Source organism: Myotis daubentonii, chromosome 3, assembly GCF_963259705.1.
Source record: "Myotis daubentonii chromosome 3, mMyoDau2.1, whole genome shotgun sequence".
NCBI lineage: Eukaryota > Metazoa > Chordata > Mammalia > Chiroptera > Vespertilionidae > Myotis > Myotis daubentonii.
This window is the reverse complement of record NC_081842.1, coordinates 148,654,355-148,682,249: the sequence shown is the minus strand read 5'-3', so window position 1 is coordinate 148,682,249 and position 27,895 is coordinate 148,654,355. Positions and strand designations below refer to the sequence as shown.

At 38.8% G+C, this 27,895-nt stretch overlaps 1 protein-coding gene across 8 annotated transcripts in view; it reads right to left on the bottom strand.

Moving 5' to 3' along the window:
* EVI5 (ecotropic viral integration site 5) overlaps positions 1-27,496 on the bottom strand; it is a 176,310-nt gene extending 148,814 nt beyond the window's left edge. For 7 of the 8 annotated variants that reach the window (XM_059688827.1, XM_059688830.1, XM_059688832.1 and 4 more), the window contains exons 1-5: positions 27,264-27,496; positions 14,488-14,677; positions 13,626-13,850; positions 12,761-12,835; positions 3,162-3,287 (exon numbers count right to left, since the gene is read on the bottom strand). In XM_059688827.1, coding sequence (XP_059544810.1) covers positions 3,162-3,287; positions 12,761-12,835; positions 13,626-13,850; positions 14,488-14,677; positions 27,264-27,412 — 765 coding nt within the window. In that variant the 5' untranslated portion in view covers positions 27,413-27,496. The remainder of the gene's footprint in view (positions 1-3,161; positions 3,288-12,760; positions 12,836-13,625; positions 13,851-14,487; positions 14,678-27,263) is intronic. The other variant, XM_059688831.1, reaches the window with a different exon arrangement.
* Positions 27,497-27,895: the final 399 nt, after the last annotated feature.

The following is a 27,895-nucleotide window of genomic DNA, read 5'->3' as shown; positions in this document are numbered from 1 at the left end:
ATATGTTCAAGATAATAGTTACTACCTGGGAAGGGAAAAGAATGTGGAGTTAGAACTTTGGCTGTCTCTATGACATTTTATTAATAAAAAGAAAAATTAAAGCAAGTAAAATTTTTTTATTTGTTTAAACTTGTTGGTGGGTAGATGGGTGTCTGATATTTTCTATAAATTATAATATTTCAAAAAAATTTTAAGGAAAGAAATGCTATTTTGAAATACTTTCAGGTACTATCTGTCATTGTTCACCTTACCTACCTACCTTTTCACACAAAATAACAGATGCTTCAGCAACTCGTAATAATTCAAAACATAAATGACACATGAACTGAAAATAAACCAAGAGCTTTAAGGGTTGGTACAAAACAAGCTTACTATTTTAGAAAAAGAATTTAAGAATCATCTCAAGATCTACTTTGTCTTTAAAATGTAAAAACATTTTACATATCCCCTTCCTCTTACCATACATAGAAAAAGATAGAGAATTTAAAAATTCCAGTGGGTGCCCTGAGTGGTCTGGCTCAGTTGGTTGAGCATCCTCCCATGCACCGAGAGGTTACAGGATTCAATTCCCGGTCAGGGCACATGCCCAGTTGTGGACTTGTTCCCCAGTAGGGAATCAATAAAAATATATTTTTAAAAAATTCTTGTAGGTAAGGCTGCCAGAGAAAAGGGGACTCATAAAAATGGCTCTCATGCCAGCTCAATCATTAACCTATATTCTTAAATTCTGATTATTTAATTGACATTTAACTAAACGAGAATACTTACACCATTATTTTACAGGACAATATAGTAAACTTATTTTTATATATAAAATATAAAAACTGGCCCTGGCCAGGTGGCTCAGTTGAATAGAGCATCCTCCCATATACAAAAAGGCTGCAGGTTTAATTCCCGGACAGGGCACATACTCAGGTTGCAGGTTCAATGTCACAAATAGGAGGCAACTGAGCAGTATTTCTCTCTCATCAATGTTTCTCTCTCTCTCTCTCCCTTCCTCTTTTTCTAAAATCAATAAACATATCCTCAGGTAAGGATAAAATAAAATAAAAATTAAATCCAGAAAGGTAAAATATTTCAAAGGTATTTTTCATTTAACTTTGATTCCTCTCCCCCTCACCCTCATGAAGTTGACTCTGAATCTTAAACTAGCAACAGAAAAGAATGGAAACATTGTTTTTTAAGATTAAAAGCTAGTGGGAGAACAAAGATGGAGACATAGGTAAATGCCTGTACTTGCTGCCTCCCACAACCACATCAAAAGTACAACTAAAAGACAAAACGGGTATCATCCAGAACCACGGGAAGGCTGGCTGAGTGGAAGTTCGACAACTAGAGAGGGAAAGAGAAAAGTGCATTGAAACCAGTAGGAGGTACAGAGGTGCAGAAGAGCGGAGGTACGGAGGCAACTGGGTACGCTGTGGTCTTTTTCAATCGGGAGGGAGATACAAACTCCCAACTGCTCTGAACTCCAGTTCTGGGCGAGACTCTGGGGACCCAGACTCATACAGAGAGAAACTGGACTGTCTGGCATTGGGCCGGAACATGAGGGCGGCTTTCTCATAGAGGTGCTCAAAGCCTTCATTGTTCCTGCACGGGCTGCGGGACACAGAGACCCAGGGACCTATTGGGGCAGGGCTGACGGGCAACCATTGCTGTTTGCACCGACCCATGATTCCCTGAGACCACGTCCCACCCAATTTACAACCCCACCCAAGCTGTGCACAGAGGCTTTTGCAGATGAATGGCCTGGCCTTTTGCAACCTAACCTAACAAACTGCAGCTGGGTCAGAGAGCCCCAGAGCTTCCAAAAGAAGGCCTAAGGCTTGTCAGTTGCCTGCGTTGCTTCACAGCTGGGCCTCATCTGGGCACCTCCAAACCCCAAAGAGGAGGAATCTGCAGATCTCTCCATAGCTCCTGCTGGGTAGCCTCAGGCAGTGGCTGACTTTGCACCTCCTTGGAGATCCAAGAGCCAGTGTACCCAGTGGTCAGAGTGGGACCATCCCGATTACAACTCCTCAGATCCATAAGAGACACACTCAGGGGGCAGACTCGGTGAGCACCAAAGCCCCACTGAAGCAAGTCCTGCCCCAGAAGGGTGTCTCCAGCACAGAAGTTCTCCCACTGCAGACACAGCTGATTCTCACAGCCAATTGGTCTGGAGGTCAATTCCTCCCAGCGATACCAATAGCAATCAAGGCTTAACTACAACAAGACTGTGCACACAGCCCACAAAGGGGTGCACCAAGAGTGTCCACCTCAGGTGACTGGGGAGGCTGAGCCACTGGACACTATAGGACACCTGGCACACAAACCCACTTAGGTGGAGGGGAGCTATGGGGAGAAAAAAGAGGAACAACTGTAATAATCTGAATAAAGACTTATTTAAATAAAATAAAATAAATAAAAATTTAAAAAAATTTTTAAGAAAAAGATTAAAAGCTAGCAAAATGTGAGGTAGAAAGGGAAAGGCATGCCCTGACCAGTGTTTCTCAGTGGTTAGAGAGTTGGCACACCAAAGGGTCACCAATTCCCAGTCAGGGGCACACACCTGAGTTGCAGGTTCAATGCCCAGCCCCTTGTGGTTGGGATGAGAGCCAGAGGCAACCAATCGATGTGTCTCTCTCACATCAATGTTACTCTTTTTCTCTCCCCCCACTTCCACCCTCCCTCCCTTCCACTCTCTCTAAAAGTCAATGGAAAAAAATATCCTCAGGTGAGGATTAAGAAGAAAAAGGGCAGGGGGAAGGCCGGGGAGAGGACTGAAAGAGACAGAAGAAGTAATCTCAAAGTAATCAATGTCATGATGTCATAGGCTCCCGCAAGAGAGCATAGTCTACACATAACAATAGGATATAATAGGTCATAAGGAAACGTATGCATTTCGGCAATGGGGTTATGATACATTTAGCACATATGTTTAAGGTTTGAATGTGAAAATTGCAGTCAAGTTCCAGACTGTGATAGTGCAGATATCTGCAGATAATGCCTAAATGAAAAGTAGGTCTAAATTGTATTAATCAACCAACAAATGATCATGTGATTAAAACACTAATTTTTTTCAATTGCTATAATGCTTTGAACATTAAATATGCTCAGGTGTCACTCAAACCAAGATGACAAACTATAAAGGCAATATGCCTTTAACACTACACTTTTACCTGAATCATGCATTCAAACTGGTACATACAAAGGCCCAATTCTGCCATACTTGGTTTAAAAAGTTCACGAAGTCTATAATCTTGCATTAATTTAACAAATACACAGAAGGCTTCTTCTTCTGGCATCTACATTAGGAGAAAAAAGCAACATTAGGTTAATGTTCTGTGATACACAAGTAAGTTAAAGTCTGTTTAAACTAAGTACCCATCCAACTATAAACACTGTTTTGAGTGGCCATGTGATACAATGTCAAGATCAATAGACTAAAAATCAGAACGTTTAACCTCCCATGTATCACAGCGAATGAAAAGTTAGACAAATCTAACAACCTCTGAGACTAACAGTCTCACTTGCTAGATACCTCTCTCTATCTATCTATCTATCTATCTACCTATGCCAGTCAACAAAATAAACACAATTGCTATACTCAGCGACTTTGTACTTTCTAATGGGGCAAGAGGACAATGTATGGAAGAAATCAATTAATATATGTCAGATGGCTATGAGTGCTATTAAAATAAAACAAAGTAGAGTCAAAACTGATTTGGCTCAGTGGATAGAGCGTCGGCCTGCGGACTGAAAGGTCCCAGGTTCGATTCCGGTCAAGGGCATGTACCTGGGTTGCGGGCACATCCCCAGTAGGAGATGTGCAGGAGGCAGCTGATCGATGTTTCTCTCTCATCGCTGTTTCTGACTCTCTATCTCTCTCCCTTCCTCTCTGTAAAAAATCAATAAAATATATTTTTTAAAAAAAACAACAAAGTAGAGTAACAGGAAAAGCTGGGGAGATGCTATTTACTTTCCCTACCTAGGTCAGGGAAAGTGCCTTGATAACACTTGAGCAGAATTCTGAAGGGAACAACTGAGGAAAACAGTCCTAGGAGAATAATATAAAGGCCTTGAAATGGACTTGTATCTGAAGGCCTTGATTGGCATGCTCAAGGAACAGCAAACAGGGGACTAATAAAGTAGGAGTAATGTTACAGTGGTAGTTACGTTATGGAGGATAAGTAACAGGAAACCAAATTACACAGGCTTTGGAGGCTACTGTAAGGACTTGGACTTTTACCTTAAGTGAGATGGGAAGCCCTTTTAAACATTCTGAGCAGAAGAGATATGGTGTAATTACAAGACCTTGTAAAATACATTTTCAAAGAAACTGTAATTGGGGTTTAAAGATATCAACTTTATATGTACATATAAAGATATCAACTTTATATGTACATATAAAGATATCAACTTTATATATACACAATTTATATGTAACTCACTAGAGAATTATCCTATCTAATAAAGAGGGGATATGCAAATTGACCGTCATGCTGTAACAAGATGGCGACACCCACAGCGGGGGCGGGGCTGGCCGCTACGTGCGCCTGCCACAGGAGTCCCCTCAGACCTGCCGTGGGGGGTGGGGTTAGGTGGGCGGGTCCCCCCTGCTGCTCTGCGCAGCTTCCCCGGAGTTCCCTCAGCTGAGTGCACTGCGGGGGAGGCTCCACCAGGGGTCCCGCGGCTCCGTGAGGCTGGATGCTGCATCTGTCTGCATGGGTGCAGGCAGGTCCGCATTTCGCAGGATTTTGAGGCACATGCAAGTGGGCGGGGACTTGACTCTGGGTCTCCTGGCGCAGGCGGACTTGACACCATGTCCAAGTGGGTGCTGGCCCAGACTCTGACAGCAGGGAGGAGAGAGTCCCATCCCCCACAGGATCAGCCAGAATCAGCCGTTGGTCAGCCAGCTCTCAGAAGCCTGACAGCTAGGACTCTCATTCACCTGCATCCCAGACCCTGACAGCAGGGAGGTGGGAATATGTCTAAAGAGCAACTACTAACACAACGTAGCTCTGCAGCCGAAAGAAGCCGGCGTCATCGACAGACAATGTCTGAAGACCAACGTGCCTCTGAAGCTGAAAGAAGGTGACATCAGCGACAGAATGTATCTGAAGAGCAATTATTGGCACAACGTAGCTCTGAAGTTGAAAGAAGCTGGTGTCGACAGAAAATGTCTAAAGACCAACATGACTCTGAAGTTGAAAGGAGGAGGCGGCGCTGACAGAATATGTCGAGAGAATAGTCATCAACAAGTACTACCAATACCGGTAGGAACTGCCTTCTCAGCGAAAATGGAGTACATAGGATGCAATCCTTGAACATAGTTGTGTTGGAATGACTGTTGGATGTGAATTTTGCCTATCACTAAATTTCTCTGATGAAAAACCATCCGATGGGAAATTTACTCAATGTTGTAGCAAAGGTAAAGTTTGTCCCAATGATATACATTTTCCAGAATACCCAGTATATTTTAAAAGATTAATGACAAACGAAGATTCTGAAAGTAAAAATTTCATGGAAAATATTCGATCCATAAATAGTTCTTTTGCTTTTGCTTCCATGCGTGCAAATATTGCATCGCCATTAGGATATGGGCCATACTGTTTTAGAATACACAGACAAGTTTGTCACTGTACTGGAACTTTACATCCTTCAGATGGTGTTTCTCGGAAGTTTGCTCAACTCTATATTTTAGATACAGCCGAAGCTACAAGTAAAAGATTAGCAATGCCAGGGCTAATTAGAAAACCAGGGCTGCTCAGAAAGACTCATGATCAACATCAACAACTTCATGCATGAAATAAATGAATTAACAAAATCGTACAAGATGCTACATGAGGTAGAAAAGGAAGCCCAATCTGAAGCAGCAGCAAAAGGTATTGCTCCCATGGAAGTAACAACAGAATCACTCCCATGGAAGCGATTAAATACGATAGTATCAGTGATCCGGGTAGATATAATTCTCCTCGTGTAACTGAGGTTGCCGTCATATTCAGAAATGAAGATGGAGAACCTCCTTTTGAAAGGGACTTTCTCATTCATTGTAAACCAGATCCCAATAATCCGAATGCCACTAAAATGAAACAAATCAGTATCCTGTTTCCTATATTAGATGCAATGACATATCCTATTCTTTTTCCACATGGTGAAAAAGGCTGGGGAACAGATATTGCATTAAGACTCAGAGACAACAGTGTAATTGACAATGATACTAGACGAAATCTAAGGACACGAGTCATACAAATGCAGTATTATGGATTTCATCTCTCTGTGCAGGACATGTTCAATCCTATTTTAAATACAGGAACATTAACTCAACAGTTTATTGTGGATTCATATTAAAAATGGAGGCCAATCAGATACATTTCTTTTTTTTTATTTTTATTGATTTTTTACAGAGAGGAAGGTAGAGGGATAGAGAGTTAGAAACATCGATGAGAGAGAAACATCGATCAGCTGCCTCCTGCACATCTCCTACTGGGGATGTGCCCGCAACCCAGGTACATGCCCTTGACCGGAATCGAACCCGGGACCCTTGAGTCTGCAGGCCGACGCTCTATCCACTGAGCCAAACCGGTTTCAGCCAGATACATTTCATCAAAGCAAACCAATCTAAGTTGAGAGTTGAAAATATAGTGGTTTGATGGATTATCTCAAATCTAGGTCTGAAAATGACAATGTGCCAACTGGTAAAATGGTAATACTTCCATCATCTTTTGAGGGTAGTCCCAGAAATATGTAACAGCGATATCAGGATGCTATGGCAATTGTAACGAAGTATGGCAAGCCCGATTTATTCATAACCATGACATTCAACCCCAAATGGGCAGATACATTTTACTCATTAACTTTCATCTCTGACCTATATAAAGAAAAGGCAAATAGGACTGGAGCGGCGCCCCCGCACGGAGTCCGAGCATCAGTCGGTCCCGAGAGTGGCTTCGGGGCGGCAGGCTGCGGCCAGCGGTGCGCGCCTACCAGGGGAGCCGGCAGTGTCGGCGGGCGTCGTGTGAGGAGGCGCGCAGCCCTACGACTCGCACAGCGCCATGGCACCCATTGGCCTCAAAGCCGTGGTCGGAGAGAAGAGTGGGACCATTCAGTTTGCAGCTCCGTGGAACCATAAAAGACACACTCAAGGGGCAGACTCAGTGAGCACCAAAGCCCCATTGAAGCAAGTCTAGCCCCAGAGGGGTGTCTCCAGCACAGAAGTTCTCCCACTGCTGACACAGCTGATTCTCACAGCCAACTGGCCTGGAGATCAATTCCTCACAGTGATAACTACAACAATCAAGGCTTAACTACAACAAGACTGTGCACAAAGACCACAAGGGGGTGCACCAAGAGTGTCTACCTCAGGTAAGCGGGACACTTAGCACAGAAAGGCACTCTATCGACACAGCGAAGCATAAAAAATGCCGAGACAAAGAAACAGGACACAAACAACAGAACTGGAGGAAAGCAAACTGTTGGATATAGAGTTCAAAAACACACTTTTAAGGTCTTTAAAGAACTGTCTAGAAGCCGCCAATAAATTTAATAAGGCCCTCGAAAAGACTGGTGAGACTGCTGATAAATGTAGCGAGATCCTCAAGAAATCTAATGAGACCCTCGATGTTGTGATAAAGAATCAACTAGAAATTAAGCGTACACTGACTGAAATAAAGAATATTATACAAACTCCCAACAGCAGACCAGAGGAGCACAAGAATCAAGTCAAAGATTTGAAATACGAAGAAGCAAAAAACACCCAACCGGAAAAGCAAAATGAAAAAAGAATCCAAAAATACGAAGATAGTGTAAGGAGCCTCTGGGATAGTTTCAAGCGTACCAACATCAGAATTATAGGGGTGTCAGAAGATGAGAGAGAGCAAGATATTGAAAACCTATTTGAAGAAATAATGACAGAAAACTTCCCCTACCTGGTGAAAGAAATAGACTTACAAGTCCAGGAAGCGCAGAGAACCCCAAAAAAAAGGAATCCAAAGAGGAACACACCAAGACACATCATAATTAAAATGCAAAGAGCAAAAGACAAAGAGAGAATCCTAAAAGCAGCAAGAGAAAGAAAATCAGCTACCTACAAGGGAGTACCCATACGACTGTCAGCTGATTTCTCAACAGAAACTTTGCAGGCCAGAAGGGAATGGCAAGAAATATTCAAAGTGATGAATACCAAGAACCTACAACCAAGACTACTTTATCCAGCAAAGCTATCATTCAGAATTGAAGGTCAGATAAAGAGCTTCACAGATAAGGAAAAGCTAAAGGAGTTCATCACCACCAAACCAGTATTATATGAAATGCTGAAAGGTTTCCTTTAAGAAGAGGAAGAAGAAGAAAAAGGTAAAGATACAAATTATGAACAACAAATACATATGTATCAACAAGTGAATCTAAAAATCAAGTGAATAAATAATCTGATGAACAGAAGAACTGGTGATTGTAATAGAATCAGGGACATAGAAAGGGAATGGACTGACTATTCTTGGGGGGGGGAGGGAAGGGTGTGGGGGTGAGGGAAGAGATTGGACAATAATCGTGCACCTATGGATGAGGACAGTGGGTGGGGAGTGAGGGTGGAGGGTGCGGTGGGAACTGGGTGGAGGGGAGTTATGGTGGGGAAAAAAGAGTAACTAATGTAATAATCTGAACAATAAAGATTTAATTGAAAAAAACAAAAAGAAAAAAGAAAAGAAAAGGCAAATAGCAATATTAAGATATTTCCTCTAATTAATTCCCTTTTACTGTGCACAAATTTGTGCACCGGGCCACTAGTATCAAATAAGATAATAAATGTAAAAGCTCTGTAAGAGCTACACAGATATTCATAATACTTAAGCAAATAACACTTATCTAAATTATTAAGTCATCTTTCTCAAAAAGATAAAATTTTCTAGTGCTCATTCACTCACATTATACCAGTGTGTTTCAAAAGAGGAAACCTCAAAGGATCTCTAGGCATTCTTCTCACTGAAGACTGCTTCCACTAACAATACATTTTTCCTGGCCATGTTGCCACAACCAAGACAGGAGCCAAGAGTTACTCTTGGCAAAACCTTCCTCCCTCTCTCTCTCCCTCCCTCCCTCCTCGCCTCCCCCCCTCCTTTTCCTCCCTCCCTTCCTCCCATCCTCCCTTCCAACACACATAACCACAATTCTGCCTTCGAAACCATCCTCATTAATCCTCTTAAGCCCTACAACCCCATTGATTTAAGTCAGACACCGAAGAAAAAAAACAAAACCCAGAATTCTCATCCTATGTGATTCTACTGCTCCCCTAATTTAACCCCACTTACAACCTTCCCAAAACCTCTTCCACAGAACTTTCTAGAACTCATAATCTATCATCAACAAAATATCCTAACTAATCCTCAATCTCTTTATCAAATGTTCTTTCACCTTCTTTTCTAATTGAAATCTGGCTTTCCCTTAAGAACAGTTTGACACCAAAACCTGGCTCTCTCCCGAGGTGGCTGTTTTATCTCCCACAGCACTGAAAGAAGCCATGGGGTAGAGAGGTACATAGCCCTTCTTGAACCTCACTGCCACTTCCACAGCATTAACTCCCCATTCTCTTGAAACGCCTATCAGTAGACATTACCCATGATTCCTCTTTTTTACAGCATCTACAAACCTGTGGGTCATCCCCTCAAACCACACTCATTTTCATGTGGATTAAGGACACCTCTGGCCTAAGACACCTCTGGCTTCCTTTGCGCCAATGATCTTGGCAGGCAGTCACGAGCTCAGGCTCTATGGCCACACCACCTACTGTTCAACTCCCACTAACAGCTGTATGACCTTCAGCAGATTATTTAATTTCCCAGTTGCTCAGCTTTACTACCTATCAAATGGGTATAATAATAGTACTTCACAGGGATGCAGTGAAGATTAATGTACATAAAGTATTTACAATGATCTGACCTTGCAGTCCTCATTCATTTACACAGTACCTTAACTTTGTTCCCAACTCTCTCCTGTGCTCACTTTACTGTTATATTTATTCACACATTTAAATCCACAATTACTTTGTCTTTCTCTCTCAGTTATAATCCTAACTGCAAAACTCCACCTTTAGAAAAATCCAACTCTGTAACTACATTTAGGCAGCAGAAAGTGTCTGGGTGGGTAAAATAAAAACACTTAGCCCTGCTGGCTGGTCTCATTTTGAATTTAGGACCACTAATCTCAGTGGATCTTTAATGCTGTCTGGTATATTTTATTTCTCTAATTCAATCACTCATTCTTGACCATTTCAAACTTTCTTCTCTGTCCTCAAGCTTCCACTCGTCTCTAAGCTAATGACCTTGTTTGCTATTTCAGTATTTTTTTAATAGAAGCAATTAAAAGAAAACTGTCCCATTCTCACGCCACCACATCTACCATTCTACCTGCATCTGAACCCATTTTTATAGCCTTTAGTCTCTCTCTTCTATCTATCAGCCTGGACATTCCCCCAATGCCCATCTCGTATTTCCACCTGCACATTTATATCCCCACTTGGATGTCCAACAGACAGCTTAAATCATACTCCTAATTTCCTGCTACTTCTTGTCCCATACTTCTGCTCAAAAACCTTATGAGTCATCATTCCTCCTTTCTCTTTTACTCCACATCCAATCTATCAGTAAATCCTGCTGGTTCTACATTCAAAATATCTTAAAAATCAACCACTTCTCATCATAACACCTAGTCCAAACCACCATCAAGAGAGCAGTAATCCATGGTCTGGACAACTGCAAGGGCTTCCTCACTGGCCACTCTGCTGCCTCCCTTGTGCTCCCTTCCCAACAACCTACTCTCCATACATCCTGGAGCTGCCAGAGTGATCCTTTCAATTTGTCATTTCAATCATTTCACTCCACTGCTCAAAACAAAAAGCTTTTCTAGTGGCTTTCCATATCCTCAATAAAAGCCACAATCCTTATAGGTCCTATATGACATGATCCCTTACCACTTCTCCAACCCCATCTCCTACCACTACCTTCCACTTCTCCTCCAGCCCCTCATGACAGTTACAGTACGAATAAATCAATTAATCTCCCCTTTTTTGTCTTACAAGAATTTCTTCTCTTGTGAACATACCAAGAAAAGTTACAACCCACCCAGGCGGCATGGCTCAGTGGTTGAGCATCAATCTATGAACCAGGAGGTCACGGTTGGAGCACATGCCTGAGTTGCAGGCTCGATCCCCTGTATGGGGCGTGCAGGAGGCAGCCGATCAATGACTCACTCTCATCATTGAAGTTTCCATTTCTCTCTCCCTCTCCTTTCCTCTAAGAAAAAAAAAAGAAAGTTTCATCCTGCCTAGCTGGTTTGGCTCAGTGGATAGAGCATCGGCCTAAATCCTATAAAGCTAGCTAGGTCAGCTGTTGGAAGACTGATTCATAGCTCAAGTAGAGATAACTGCTTTTTAGATCATCAATAGAAATGTTATTTCGGAACTAATATGAAAGTAAAAGAAACAGAGTTGTGACAAAAATCACTGGTCTAATAACAGGGATATTTGAGTCCAACAGTGAGAGGCCTACCAATACTAACCAATTACAAATTAGGAAAATCACAATGTTGTAAAACAGCTACACTTCCAACATTAACATTTCTAGGTGTTTTTTTTATTATTATTTATAACCTAATGTTAGAAATAGACAAATATTCTGCAATAACAACTTCTGGGTGCAGTTCTTCTATTATAAAGCAAAGTAAAAACCAGTCATTTTTACTATAAACCAGTGTCTCTACACCAAGTTTTTGAGACTCAGAAATGTGTACATCCCTAATACATATAGAGCTTTAAAACTCAGGTAGAACTGTTAGCTAATTGAAGCAAAGTATTTGGAAACACAGTTTTTGAATCTTATTCTGCTTTTATCTATCATGATATGTAATCTTAGAAAGTCATTTAACTTTTATTGCCTATCTACTATGTGCCAAACATCATGCTAGGGTTTTACATATATTATCTCATATAGCCCTCACAATGAATCTGAAAGTAGACAATATTGCCTAATTAAGACTCAGAGAGAGGTTAAATAATCTAGACCAAATTCACAGAACTCAGTGCAGAATTAAGATGCAAAACCCAGCCTATGTAATTCAAATCAAATTATTTCCAAGGTTTCCTTTCAGACTATATTTTAATCTGAGACTAAATATAGAGTATGATGGACTTTTTAAATTTTTTTAACAAGGTTGAAGAGATAACCACACTATGACATTTCCCTTCAAAGCTATGATTATCCTGTCCCTGACTTCTGAAAACATCCCACCCAATCCCACTCCAAAATAAGTCACTGTCAACAGAAATATATACCACATCCCTGGTGTGACTGAGTACCACACTTAGAGCCCATAACAAGTCCTCAAGAAGTCCTATATAATTTCCGAAGATGTTGTATAACATAACATTGCATACCAACACTTGAATCATGTCCTCCTTGGTTGAAAAAAGATTACTCCTCCTTAAATATTGACATATTTAAAATATGTCAATATTTAAAAGTAGATACAGGCTTTAGTAAATACTGTGGTCCAAATGTAAATACCAAAGTGGTGAAATTTCATTTAGTGGAGGATATTATAGCATGTTATTTTCAACAATTTTAGTAACCTTTTAAAGTGCAAACTAAATGCTCCTAATTAAATTGTGCTTAGGAAAAAATGCCCAATAGCAACTTACACTTAATAAAAAACAAGGATACTTTTTAAATTCTTCACTGCAACTTTAATAAATAACTTAATTGGACATTTAACACTTGTACTAACTTACCTGCATAAGCAGCAGTCCAACTATAAAAGCACTTCCTTGACAGTAACCAACCTCACGATCCACTAAAGAATATGCCTAAAAAGCAAAAAATATTGTTCAAAATACTTTAATATACTTTCCTTCTCTAAAAACTTAAAAATAGTAAAACAAGTAAATTAAAGACTATTTTTAAGAAAAACTCTTAGTTGCTTGTTGTAAATGTTATACTATAAATATTTAATAAGCAAATGATTTATTACATCAATTTTTCTTTTTTGACAATTTCCCAATTAGAAACTAACAACTCCTAAGGACAAAAAAAGAAAGAAGTTTGTACTTGGGAAAGTAACAATACTTAAAAATAATTTAATATGAATATTAAATAAAAATAAGACCACAAGGTAAAGAAAGCTTTGGCAAAATATAAATGATTTAATAAGAAATCAGTATTTCACAGAGGTAGCTGGAAGGGAAAGATACTATGGAAGAGGAAAAGGCAATACTGAAGAAAAATTACAATGGCGCAGACTTTCAATGGCTAAGAGCTCTTAACAACACTGACCACAGCAAGTAGAAAAATTTGTTCCCAGACACTGAAACTCATAGAAGGTGAAGTATTCATTTTCCTAGAGGATCTCTCAATGTATAGTGATTTCTAGGCTATTTGATTTTGGCCAACTAATACTGAGCAATGTAATGAATCTTCTAATAAGTTCTCTAAACTAAACTGTAATGTAGCATCAGTATTAAAGCAAAAATTATGCTAAAGCCAAATTTATTGCCAAAGAACTGATTATTGGGGTGAGAGTTCATGCTTCATTGTGGAAAATGAATACTTTCAACCTTCTGAGAATTGACTTCATTTCGAAAAATAAATAGAACTTACCTTCATTACATTAAATAAAACCTCCTGTCCAAAGCTATCTTTTTCCTTAAAAAAATTGTGTTCGGGATAAGTTCTAGCAATGTCCCTTCGGATCAATTTTTCACAAGGTGAAGTCATTTTCAGGAGTTCTGCATATTGATCCTTGATTGGCATACTTTGTGCACTGCATAAAAGTTGCCAAACTATTGCTCTAAAATGGTGAGGTATCCCTTTACGAACAAGTTCCTAAAAATAAAAGTAAAATTTTAAAATGAATTGCTTAAGTCTCCTACCTTGAAAACCAAAGAAGACTTATTGGGGGTTGAAATAGAGTGGGAGACCTTTACCAAGTTTATAATTCACAAAGCTAGTTTTATAATAAGACTTGGGAACCTTTTAACCAATACTAAGATTTGGCCCTTGGGTGTATCCTGTTCTGGCTGGTGAAGGAAGGGCTATAATGTTATAAATTCTTATAATCTCACTCAAAGTATGATCTCTAAAGGTACTAAGGACTCAATAATCTGCAGAGCTGTGAACGGCAGTACAATAACCATCATCTTATAAAGGGCCAAAAAAAAAAAAGTTACATACTGAAAATGCAAGGATGTCACAACTTCATTTCTGAATCTATACAACGATAGAATTTTACCTCTAAAATAATTTTCACCTATATATTTCTACAATTAGGAGACTTCTATAACAACTGATATTTACAAATCAAAACTTCTATGGGGACAAATAAATGAAAACATATAAAGGACACTTCTTTATTACAGTACTTGGAAAGTAGTTGAATCTGAATTTTAATCCTCTATCAATCTACGCCTGATTCCCTTTGGGATAAGAGAAAGAACTTCAACAAAGAATATAAATACCTTACCTTAATGTGTTTTTCCTTCTTTTTGTGCACATCTTCCCATTCATTAACAAGTCTTCCCCAAAGTATCCAAGAATCTTCTTCAAGGTGGCTGAGGTTGCTAGAAGCTGATGAACTTGATACAAGGGAGGAGCCACTGTTTCTTCTTGACCCATTTACAGATTTCAAAGACTTACTATCCGTCTCTAACAATCTAAAACATAATTAAAAATTGCTCAAGATCTAATTTCCCAGTAATACTAGATGAAGTAATGATGGTACTTTTAGAGTTTCACTACAGCAATTTAGTCATAGTTTTAAAATATGTATAATTTCAATAACATTTGGCTGCCATCTATAAAATTACTGCTGTATTTTTCATCTAAGCATAGTAATTTCAAATTTTGAAATAGTAAATTATGTTAAATATTTTAGTCCTATTAATCCCATCATAATGTCCCTTCATCTCCAATTCAAATTCAAATTTGGAGAAATTTAGTGAGAAAAATGGTTGAGAGGGCTTCAGGAAAAAAGAAACTATACTTGGAAAAGCTATAACAAATTCTATGGAAGAACTAATTCTATCATGTTTACAATATGCCCAGTACTAAAAAAAATAAGGAAACATCACATAAATTAAACAAATCCCTTCTCTTTTTTCATTTTACTTCACCCATGTATAACTAATCAATAACTAAAAGTGTTTTGTTTGGACCATGCAGTTTGTTATAAAAAAAAACTGAATAATAAAATTGGAAAGACTTCATTTAATTTTTATACACACATACATATGTATTTATGTATAATTCTGGATTCTCTTGAAAAATAAGATGGAACAAAATTAGGCCCATAATCCTGCACAGGAACAACAAGGTATAGTGAACAGGAGCTTTTATCCACTCAATCGCCCAAAAACTCAGGCCAACTAAAAGCTGTTATTTATCAGTGGGCTTGCACTGTTAAACTGAGACCCCTCCATTCAGAAAGTCCTGTTGGCCTTTGAGTTTAGAACCCTGTGTTTCTTCCTTATCTGTAGAAAGATGGGTTGAATTGAGTTTAGAGAACTATTCCAGGATTCATCACAACATCAAACCCATAATATCTCTTTTTTTTTTTTAAATATATTTTATTGATTTTTCACAGAGAGGAAGGGAGAGAGATAGAGAGTTAGAAACATCGATGAGAGAGAAACATCGATCAGCTGCCTCCTGCACATCTCCTACTGGGGATATGCCCGCAACCCAGGTACATGCCCTTGACCGGAATCGAACCTGGGACCTTTCAGTCCGCAGGCCGACGGTCTATCCACTGAGCCAAACCGGTTTCGGCTCCATACTATCTCTTTAATATATACACCAACTATAAAGAAAGACTGGAAAATATGGCTCTATCATTATAAAGATGTAAATTGTATGTCATTCAAATAAGGGTCCTAAAACATCTATTTGTATACTGAACATGGCTGCCACTCACTGCTTTCTGAAATGCTCCCAATACTAACTTATGATATATTGAAAACTAATAAAGAAAAAAAAAAACATGATTCAAACACTATTTAGCAGATTACAGGAATACCTTTTGTGAGACAGATTTATATCTTACTCATCTTTAGATCCCTAAAAGCATTTAGCCCAGTGAAAGTACATAAAATACTAACTGAATTGAAATAAAATGAAAACTCCCATATTAGAAAACCTTCAAATTCGAGATGTCCTATTCAATAACAATAATATAAATTGAGCAACTACTATCCTTATTCATAGGTAGGATAACATAATACATTTTCATGGCAAAAATAGTTGAAATAAAATGTCCCAAATATTGCTAGAAAAAGAAAAATGTACACAGCAGTCAAATTAAGGGTCAACTACTGCCATAAATATTCTTTATTAAAAAACCATAATTAATGATGATATTTTGACTTTAAATACTTTCCCCCCATGGATCATAATATATCTTATAGAAAAATTATTATACATATGTAATTTTATGTATGATTATAAACCCTAAGAATACCAAATGAAATAGAGAAACAAACTTTACTAAAATAACCCTTACCTAAGTTCTTTGTTTCACTTAATTATTCATCGAATGCTTGTTATATGTCGAATAATTAACTGTATCACTACCATCAATAGAGACATTCAGTTAAAAAGAACATAATGATATTTCCTAAGCTATGAGATACAATGGAAGTACAAATGAAAAGGTGCCTAAACAAAAGGCTTTTAGAGAGTCAGAAAGGTCTCACATTGCCAAATTGCAACTTTTGGTATAGACAGGAAATGCCAAGTGAAATTCATGGATAGGGTTAGAGAAAAGGGTTAAGCAGTTCACCTTCAGAAGAAACTGAAATAACATATACAAGATTGTGAGAAATATTTACAAATGAAATATTTCAAGTAAAGACATAACATTATTTAAAGATATTGTCCATGCCTTAACTCACACGACATACAAACATGACTTAAAAATGGACAATAGGGCTAAATATAAAAGCTAAACTATAAAAGTCCTTGAAGAAAACAGGAAAAAGTCTTCACAACCTTGGAGTGGCCAAAATTTGTTAATGGGACAAAAGGAAATACTAACCATAAGAGAAAAAATGAATAAAAAATCCAAACTTAAAATGCTCTGTGCTTCAAAAGATACCAACTATATATATAAAAGCCTAAGCAACTGGCCGACCAGCTGACCGGCCAGCTGGTAGCTATGACACACACTGACCACCAGGGAGCAGACACTCAATGCAGGAGCAGAAACCACAGGCATGGAAACATGGAACAGATTGATGAATCTCAGAGGGAAGGGGGGATGGGGGAGAGATTAACCAAAGACCTTATATTCATACCAGAGGCCCGGTGCACGGATTCGTGCACCAGTGGGGTCCCTCGGCCTGGCCTGCAGGGATCGGGCCTAAACTGGCTCTCCAACATCCCACCAAGGGGTCCCGGATTATACCGGTCCTCTAGTTAGGAAAACAAAAAGGTAAACCACAGACTGAAAAAATATTTTTCAACATATATATCTGACAAAAGATGGCATCCAGAATATATGCAGAACTCTTAAAATCAATAAGGCAAACAACACATTTTTTAAATGAGTTAAAGACTTAAACTGACAATTTCCAAAACAAGATAATCAAGTGGCCAATAAGCAATTGGGTGCTCAACATCTTTAGTCATCAGGAAATGCAAGTTAAACCACACTATGGACACATTAGAATGACCACACCAAGTGTTGCCCAGGATGGGAGCTATTATAACTCATATACTTGATGTCAGAATTCAACCACTTTGGCAATTCTTTATAAACTTAAATACATTTTCATATGACCCAGCAAGAGAAATGAAAACAAATGTCCACAAAAAGACTTGCAGTTGAAAGTCCATATAAGTTTTATTCATAATAGCCAAAACTCAGAAACAACCTAAATATCCAGAAAATAAATGATGAAATTGTGACATTCATTCATTGAAATATTAAGCAATAAAAAGAAACAAACTGCTGATATATACAATAATATGGATGAATCTTATAATCATTAGGTTGAGTGAAAGACAGATGAAAGAGAGTACATATTATATGATTCTACTTATATGAAGTTCAAGAACAAGCATATTAAAGAAGAAAATATAGGAGTAAATCCTCATGATTTGGGGTTAGGTAAAGTCTTCTTAAATATGACACCAAAAATATTAGTGCAGGAGGCAACCAATTGATGTGTTTCTCTCACATTGATGTTTCTGTCTTTCCCTCTCTCTTCCACTCTCCTTAAAAAAAAAAAAAAAAAATCAATGAAAAAATATCCTCAGGTGAGAATTAACAACAACAAAAAAAAGCTTACAGTCCTCTCCCATCAGAAACTGATGGAGTTTACTTGATATAGGTACTAGAGGTCCAGTGTATGGATTCGAGCATTGGTGGGGTCCCTGTGGAGATCAGGCTGAAACCGGCTCTCTGACATCCCCCAAGGGGTCCCATATTGTGAGAGGATGGTTCGAGTGATGCACCCAGAATCAGGGTCCCTCCTCTCTTCTCCCAATATTATGTCACTTTCTCTCTGTATCTGTCTCGCTTCTTTCATCTCACTTTACCCTAAGTTTGGTGGTAACTGAGGACTTGTGGGCATTTAGCTGCAAAATGCAATTTAGCAAACAGGATTTACTTAGCTTGGAATCTAATCAGCCTAGGGCAGGACCCTGCTCAATGTCAGCCTCCTGCCCAGCCCCTTCCACCCTTCCACCCAGGCGGAGTCCTGTGGCGGTGGGAACTTCCTTCTTCCCACCTGAGCTGCTCCTTCACCTCCTTCCCTCCCCAGAGGTTGCCCGCTGGCGCTACTGTCCACCAGGAAGGAGGGAAGCCGCAGCCAGTTTCCCAGCTGAGAGTAGTAGGGGTAAAATTCACTGCCTCCACTGGAAATGGATATAAGCGGATAGGTTGGTGTGGGCGCCAGACGTCGGGACTACAGCCAGTAGGTCCTGCACATCTCATCATTTAGCTAATCGAGTGAAAAAGTTTCTGTAAGGGCCAGACCCACAACCTCTGCAATGGGCTAGAAACCCAGTGGGGAGCCAATGGGCTAGAGATTTGTGCACCGGTGGAGTCCCTTAGCCTGGCCTGTGGGGACTGGGCCGAAACTGGCTCTCTGACATCCCCCAAGGGGTCCCAGATTACAAGAGGGCAGTTCTCGGGTGACGCACCCGGAATCGGGCTCCCTCCTCTCTGGTTCCAGGTACATCACCCAAGAACTGCAGCTTGGCAGCTCCTGCGTTGAGCATCTGTCCCCTGGTGGTCAGTGTGCATTATAGCTACTGGTCAGACAGTCCAACAGTCATCTGGTCACTTAGGCTTTTATATGTATAGATTCCAAGCAGATTTAACTGCTGGACTTTTTAATTTAAAAAGAGATGATATGAAGCTAAGCTAGTTGCAACTTAAAGAATAGAACAATAAATTATTTTAATTAATTATATCATCATATGCCTCCAGAAATCTGACAACTAATAAAAAATGTTAAACAATCCTCAAAGAAAAAGAACTAAGAGTTTGAGTGAAAATCTAAAGGCCTCTTCTATGATTAAAAATACATATATTTTTTATAAAAATACCTGTTTTTACTATCTTAATGTTCATGGCTATGTTACAGAGAGATATGCTCAGGAAAACTGAGGTAACAATGCTATAGTGGTAAATACAAAATTAAAGATGATCTAAGTCAGCATTTTCCAACAGAAATATAATGCGAGCGTTTTATATAATTTTAAATGTTCTAGTAGCTGCATTTAAAGTAAAATGAAACAGGTTAAATTCATTTTAACATTTTATCAAGTACAGGCAAAATATTTTGACATGTAATGAAAATTTTTAATTATGAGATTTTTTTTAAAATCAACTCTTCAAAACCTGGTGTATATTTTACTCAGAGCATATTGCAATTTAGATCAGTCAAATCTGAGGTGCTCATTTGTCACATATGGCCAGTGACTACCATAATGGATAGTATAAAGATATATAAAGTTTAAAACAGTCCAGCTTAGCATATCAAAAATAAAAGGTACAAAGATATAAAGTTTCAAACATTTGTTTACATATTAAAAAATAAAATGCATTTACTTTAGTTTAAAACAACCCTTTCCATTTCCTCATCCTCCAATCTCAACCCCCAAAACCTGCTAAAAAGCAAAATCTGCATCAAATAATAGAATGTAAAAGGAAACAATTATGGTTACAAAGCCAAACTTTTAAACCATGCAGATAATGGCCCACTCAAAAATTAAATCAGCAACATTCATTTCCTTAATTACACTTGAACCATACCTCCTTAAATCCATCTCTACCAAAGCCAAGAATACAAATTCTTTGTATTTTGAAAAAATAACTGTCCCATTTCAATTTTAAGGCTATAAATTATTAACCTTCATCAAACAGATCTTTGACATTGTATCGAACCATTTCTTCACATCTTTCTGGGACTGCCACAAGTACTTATTTTTCAAAAGTGGTAACTGCAGTAAAATTACAGGAAGGAAAAAGTATAATTATACAATTTGGTATTTTCATGTTTCTCATTTTCATTTTCTAAAATACTACCATTTTTATACTTTCTGAATCAAAAAGAGTTAAGTAATATAACCAGAGATTCATCTACATTTGGAGAAGAGAAGGAAAAATACTAAAAGAAAGCATCTCCCCTGTTAAAATGTGGCGAGCCAGCATAGCCATGGCATACTCAGCCCAGGGCACCTTATGTGCCGAGCCAGCTCAGCCTGGTTTCGTGACCCTGAGAGGGGGCAGTGAAGGATGGAGGAAAAGACAGACAAGAGAAGAAAGCTGGGTCTGGGTGGGACGCTGCTCCCGGATTGAGAGACAGCGCCACGAACTACAAGCCATGTCTTTATTTTATAGACAGATTCCACGAGGCAAAGTAAGGGCGTGATCAAGATGTTTACAAGGTTCTCATGAGTTTCAATCCTACTCAATTACATCCACCTGAACTCTGTCAAGCCCATATTACTCAGACACGTGGGGCCACGCGTTCGGACCATAGGTTCAAGCTTACAACCATAGCTGTTGGCTATAATTGTGCTGGGAGGGCTCTGCTCTCCAAGCTGGGACTTGCACATGGCAATGAGAGGACTGTGCCCTCTCATTAGTCTGAGGCTTGAACCTGTCCAAACACTGTAGCTGCTCTCCACATTAAAAGTAGTTGTGTCTCATAATATTTACATATATAACTTGCATATTTACACTACAAACCACAGAAGTGCTCAGAGAAAATTTAATTATTCTTACAATTTTTCCTTGGACTTAATAGGTTACTGAGGTATTAGGGGAGAACAGGGAGTAGGAAAGCAAGATCTTAGTGTTCATCTTTTTTTTTTTTTTTTTTTGAGAATTCTTAAGAGTTTGAGTAAAACTGATGACATAAGCTGGGGAGCAAGACCTCAAATGTTCCCTGTCATTTTATTTTTTACTAGAGTCAGAGAGATGTGTTTTCCCACCAGGATAGTTCACCTAAGGCAAAAAAAAGATGTCATTACATCCACCCATTCTCTACACAAAAATCCTTCTCATGGATTCTGGGTTCCAATAACTCAAGAGGGGGAAAGAGAAGAGGGGAAGGGAAGAGGGAGGGCAGAGGAATAAATGGTTGCAATGCAAACTCAAAATAAAGACTTAAATGTAAGACCTGAAACCATAAAACACCTAGAAGGAAAAACATACACAATAAACTCTTTGACATTGCTCTTAGCAATATCTTTTTAAAGCTGACTCCCCAAGCAATGGAAATAAAAGAAAAAATAAGCAAATGGGACAACATCAAACTAAAAACTTAAAAAAATAAAGACTACCTACTAAATGGGAGAAGATATTCACAAATGATATATCGGAAAGGAGTAACATCCAAAATACATATGGAACTCAAACAAGTTAACACCAAAAAAGCAAACAATCTGATTAACAAATGAGCAGAAGATCTGAATAGACATTTCCCCAAAGAGAGCATACAATTGGCCAACTCACATATGAATAGATGCTCATCACTAATCACCAGGGAAATGCAAATTAAAATCACAATGAGATAACATCTCACACCTCTCAGAATAGCTATCATCAATAAATCAATAAAATACAAGTATTGGTGAGGATGTGGAGAAAAGGAAACCCTTATGCACTGTTGGCGAGACTGTAAATTGGTATAGCTACTATAGAAAACAGAATGGAAGTTCCTCAAAAAATTAAAAATAGAACTACTATATGACCCAGCAATTCCACTGGGTATTTACCCAAAGAAATTCAAAACACTACTTCAAAAAGATATATGCACCCCTGTGTTAACTGCAGCTTATTTACAATAGCCAAGATACGGAAGTAACCTAAATGTCTATCAACAGACTTCTGGTTAAGAAAAACTGGTAGCTGTATACTATAAAATATTACTCAGCCAAAAAAAAGAATGAAATCTTACCATTTGTGACAACATGGGTAGGCTTTCAGGTATTATACTAAGTAAAATAAGTCAGACAGAGAAAGACAAATACCAGTATGATTTCATTTATATGGGAATCTTAAAAAAAAGGTAAAAAAACACTAATAAATACAGAGAACAAATTGATGGTTGCCAAATGGAAAGGGGGTTGGGGAAATGAGTGAAATCGTGCAAGGGATTAGGTAGTACAAACTTCTACCAGTATAAAAAGTCATAGGGATATAAAGTACAGTATAGGGAACACAGTCAAAAATATTGTAATAATAATGTGTGGTGTCAGATGGGTACCACTTATTGGGGTGTACTTTGTGAGGTATATAAATGTCTAATCACTGTGTTGTACACCTAAAACTAATATAATATTGTACATCAATTGTAATTGAGAAATAAATTTTTTTAAAAAACAAGATATCAATACCTACTAAAATGGCTAAAAGTAAAGACTCTCAGCACCAAGTGCTGACAAGGATGTAGAGGAAATGTTTATAAGCTAATAGTGAGAACATGAAAAAGTATAGCTATCTGGAAAACAGACTGACAGTTAAATGTACACCTACTACATAAACCAGTTATCCATCACTAGGTATGTGCCCAGTAGAAATGAAATTATACAACAATACAAATGTTTGTACTTTTTTTTTGAAAAATGTTTTAATTTTTATTGAATTTATTTATGTAACATTGGTTAATAAAATTATATAGGTTTCAGGTATAACAATTCTATAATACATCATCTATATATTGTTTTGCATGTTCACCACCCTTTCAAAACCACTAATCTCCCCTTTACCCTATTCTACCTTTCCCAACCCCCCTTGACCTTTGGTACTCCCCATACAGTTGTTTGTGTCTCTGAGTTGCTGTTTTTTGTTTTGATTAATCCCTTCACCTTTTTCACCAAGTCCTCCAACGCCCCTCCCTTCTGACAGATGTCAATCTGTTCTCTCTATCTTTGAGTTTCTATTTTCATTCTTTATTTTGTTCATTTGACTCTACATATAAATTTAATCATATGGTACTTGTCTTTCTCTATTCATATGGGTGAATCTCCAAATAATTATGCTGAGTGAAATAATCCATTTAAAAAGAGTACAGAGTGCCCTGGCTGGTGTAGTTCAGTTGGTTGGGTGTCATCCAGTGCACCAAGAGGTCGCTGGTTCAATTCCCATTGAGGGCACATGCCCGGTTGAGGGTCTGATCCCCAGCAGGGGGCATATAGGAGGCAGCCAATGGTGTTTCCCTCTCACATTGTTTCTCTCTCCCCCCTTCTTGCTCTCTCTCTAAAAATCAATAAAAATATTTTTTAAATAGAGTACATAGTGTATGATTCCATTTCTATAAAATTCTAGAAAATGCCAACTAAACTAGTTTGAAAGTATTATCAATGGCTTCCTGGAGATGGGAAGCTGGATAATGGATACATTCATTTTCTTGATTTTGGTGATAATTTTTTTTCTTTGGTGATAATTTTACAGTATATATATATATATATATATATATATATATATATATATCAAACTGTGTACCTTATTAAGTATAATTTTTTATTATGTCAATTATATATCAAAAAAGCTGCTAGAAATTATCTCTGCTATTATGCTTAAAGTGAGTGGTAATATATATCTTGACTAAACACAAAAGGATGCTCTTCTAATAATTCCTTTTTGGCTGATGCCCTAAAGAGCTTTTGATAATCTATATATATAAAAGGCTAATATGCTAAGTGTTTCTCCGACTGTCCAACTGGTCGCTATGATGTGCACTGCCCACCAGGGGGAAGACACTCAATGCAGGAGCTGCTGTGATATGCACTGGCCATTTACAGAGAAATGGCACCGCGGACCTGGTGCTGACAAAGCAACACTCGGCTTCCCCCAAGTGGGACACAGGCCCCATCACCACCCTGGAACGACAGCCCACCAAATCGCAGCCAACGCTGCCAAGACCCCGTGGCACAAAATGTGGCCGACAGCCCAGCCAGCCTGGAAACGGTGGCTGTGGGCACCAGGTAATAACATCACATAGCAACGCCCGCTTCCTCTCCCTAGCAACTAGCCTCCTTGGAGTTTCTTCAGCCTAGGAACATGACTTGCTTTCTAGCCAGGTGCAAACATTGTACACTTTAACCAAATGTCTGTGAAGCGTTTTCCCGTGCCTCATCTCATTTGATCTTCACAGAAGTCCTGAAGTACAGTGGGACCTTGACTTACGAGTGTCCCAACTAACGAGTTTTTTGAGATACCAGCTGTCTCTCAGCTGATTTTTTGCATTGAGTTGATAGAGTAATTTGAGTTAACGAGTTCCTTAACAAGCTTGGTCTCGGAACAAATTAAGCTCATAAGTCAAGGCCCCACTGTAGGTAGATAGTGCCGGGGTCCAACCCCAGCGGGTCCAGGGGTCCCCAAAGGCGTGGACGGAGTCGGCGAAGAAGGAATGACACGGAGACAGTGTTCAGTTGATCAGCAGCCTAGCCAGGATCTACAGCCAGGATCTCCAGCCAAGTTCTGGTCTGGATCTCCAGAGAGGTTCTGCTCAGGTTCTCCAGGCAGGTTCGGTCACCATGTTCTAGTCAGGTTCTCTTGCCATGTTCTATAGTCAGGTTCAGTCCAGGATCCTTTGCCACGTTCTCTCCAGTGAAGTTCTTCTGTCTCCAGGCTCCGTGTAGGTTCTGTCTTCTGAATTCTCTTCTAAGCTCTGTCTCTTGCTGTCTTCTTACATCTTAGCCTCCGTGCTCCGGAATTGTGGCTGACAGACAGGGAGTATCAATCATATCATTTTTCTCCGAGCCAATGCGTGGAAAAATCCCGCTAACTCACAGCAAAGACCAGTCCGAGGCACAGGTTCTAGTCAGGCTCTCCTGCCAATCTCCGCAGTCAGGTTCAGTCCAGGATCCCTGCCATGCTCTCTCGCCAGGCTCCGCCTCCAGGCTCCGAGGCCAGTCCCTGTCCAGGATCCTCTGGCATGCTCTCGCCAGAGAAGTTCTTCTGTCTCTAGAGAACGTTCTGTGTAGGTTCTGTGCCTAGGCTCTGTCTCTCTTGGTCCTGTCTTCCAAGCCCTGTCTCCTTAGTTCTGTGTTCTGAGTTCTGTCTCTCTCTGTCTGGTTACATCTGTATTTATACCAGTTGATTCAATCCTATCAATCTCTATTACAAAGGTTAGGGCATTTCTTATCTCCATTCCAGGGAGTAAAGATTATGTAGCTTAAGCATGATTGTTCATAGTTAAAGTGATTAATTACCCGCTTGGCACTTAGTTGAGGGGTTTTATTCCCTCCCTAACTTCAGGGGAAAATCCCTACCTGGGGATTCAACCTTTCTCAGAGAGGTGACCTTGGTTAAAACACAGCGCCAAGAAGGTGAGCAAACATATTAAGAACCATATGCCATATATGCCAGGTCCCTTGAAACAGCAAGGATGGACCGGCTCCCGGCAAGATAGGAGATTTGGTGGAATCCTATTTTCTTTTCACTAGCCAGAAAACAGAGATTTAGAAAGCTTAGAAACTTGACCTGACTGAAAAGAAGTAAGAAATGGTGGACTTTGAAAATAACATCAGGTTTTCTCACTGCGCAGAATAGAGTCAAACACTGCTGTAGTTAAATATTTCACCCTTTGTTCTCCCTGTGTGATCTACAATCATAATCTGCTTCATGTTGATATTTACTGCTGTGTTGCTGACAGTTACCTAAAAGAGAAGCTGGGGTGCTTCACTGGGCTGGAAAAAATTTAGCTAAATCAGAAAGCAGGTCTAATTAAGCAAGTTTATTCTATATATATAAAAGGCTAAGGTGACTCGCACATGCACAATACATATAAAGCTCTCACTGGCACCAATAGCATGCGTGTGTTTCGATTTATCAGTATCAATTGTGAATTTGGTTGACACTTCTATTTATAGAGAAAGGGTGAACAGTGATATTAAAATATTTCTTCTAATTAATTTCCTTTCAATGTGCACGAATTCATGCACTGGGCCACTAGTAATAGAGTAAAAGGACACACAGAGTCCAGAGCACACATTCCTAGCAGAGTAAACAACTATTCATCAACAGAAAAGAATACTTTGCCTTCCATGAATAAACTTATGAAGAGATTTCCCACTCTAAAACGCAAATCAGATATCCATCCTGATTAAATTATTTTATGACGTAACCAGAGGGGACTATTTTGTTTAAAATAAAAATGGTAGTTTTGCCCTAACTGGTTTGGCTCAGTGGACAGAGCGTCGGTCTGTGGACTGAAGGGTCCCAGGTTTAATTCTGGTCAAGGGCATGTACCTTGCTTACAGGTTCCATGACCTGCCCTGGTTGGGGTGCTTGCAGGAGGTAACCAACCAATGTTGTCTCTCTCGCATCAATGTTTCTCTCTCTCTGTCTCTCCCTCTCCCTTCCACTCTCTCTAAAAATCAATATAAAAATATCCTCAGGTGAGAATTAACAAAAAAATATTTAAAATGGTGGTTTTATTTGCCTTTAAATTTTTTTCTAATATTCAGGAAGAATTTAGGGAATATTCTATACTAAGAAAATAAATATATAGGGAGTGGGTAGGTAGAGGTGGAAGAGTGTATAGGGGGATAAATGGTGATTTTTTTTAAAAAAGAAGAAATATATAAAGCTATGTTAGCCAGAAGAAAATTTTAGTCCACCTTTGGTTTAAGACCAACTCTTCCAAAACAGACTTGAATACTTTTAAGTAATTTTGATAAACAATAAGCCAAAAAATAAAAAATAAACATTCTTAATATGAGTAAATGGTTGAGTTTGTATGAAAATTGGAGAGAAAAAAGACAAACAACTTCACTCACCTATTTTGTTCCTCCAGTTTAGCCAGGAGTTCTAAGTCGTCTGGACTCAGCTGTGACGGGGAAGATGGTGAAAGGGCTGGTGTTGATAATGTGGTAGATGAGGATGTAGTGTGTAATGAAGTAGATGGACTTGCCACCTGACTGGCCATCTGATTGACTGTGTATGATACTGTGTTCTTCACCCATGAGAGAGTAGAACTCAGCTTTTCCGCAACCTTGTCTGTCGTCGCCACCTGAGGATAAAAATAAAAGTTACGTGTATTTTAGTTTTACAGTACTCATTATCAATAACTTGACAATCCTGTAAACTTTTTCTTAGTAATCACCATCAGGATATTCTCTTTGAGGTGATAAAGGTAAAACCTGTTTTAGCAATGATTATCCAGTTTTGGGAAACTTTTAATTCTGCAACATTAATAAACTAAAATAGTGTGTTCCAAACTACAGATTGGATAAAACAATGTAACGGATAACACTAGCATTTTTTAAATTAAGAGAACAGAAGATATTAGTGTAAAGATATATTGTCTTATGAAATTTTTGTTCAAAAATTATGTACTTACATATTTCGATACGTATGTTTATATTCAGTTGAGATAGAAAATGTATTTTTTATTGGGGTTGTAGTAAAA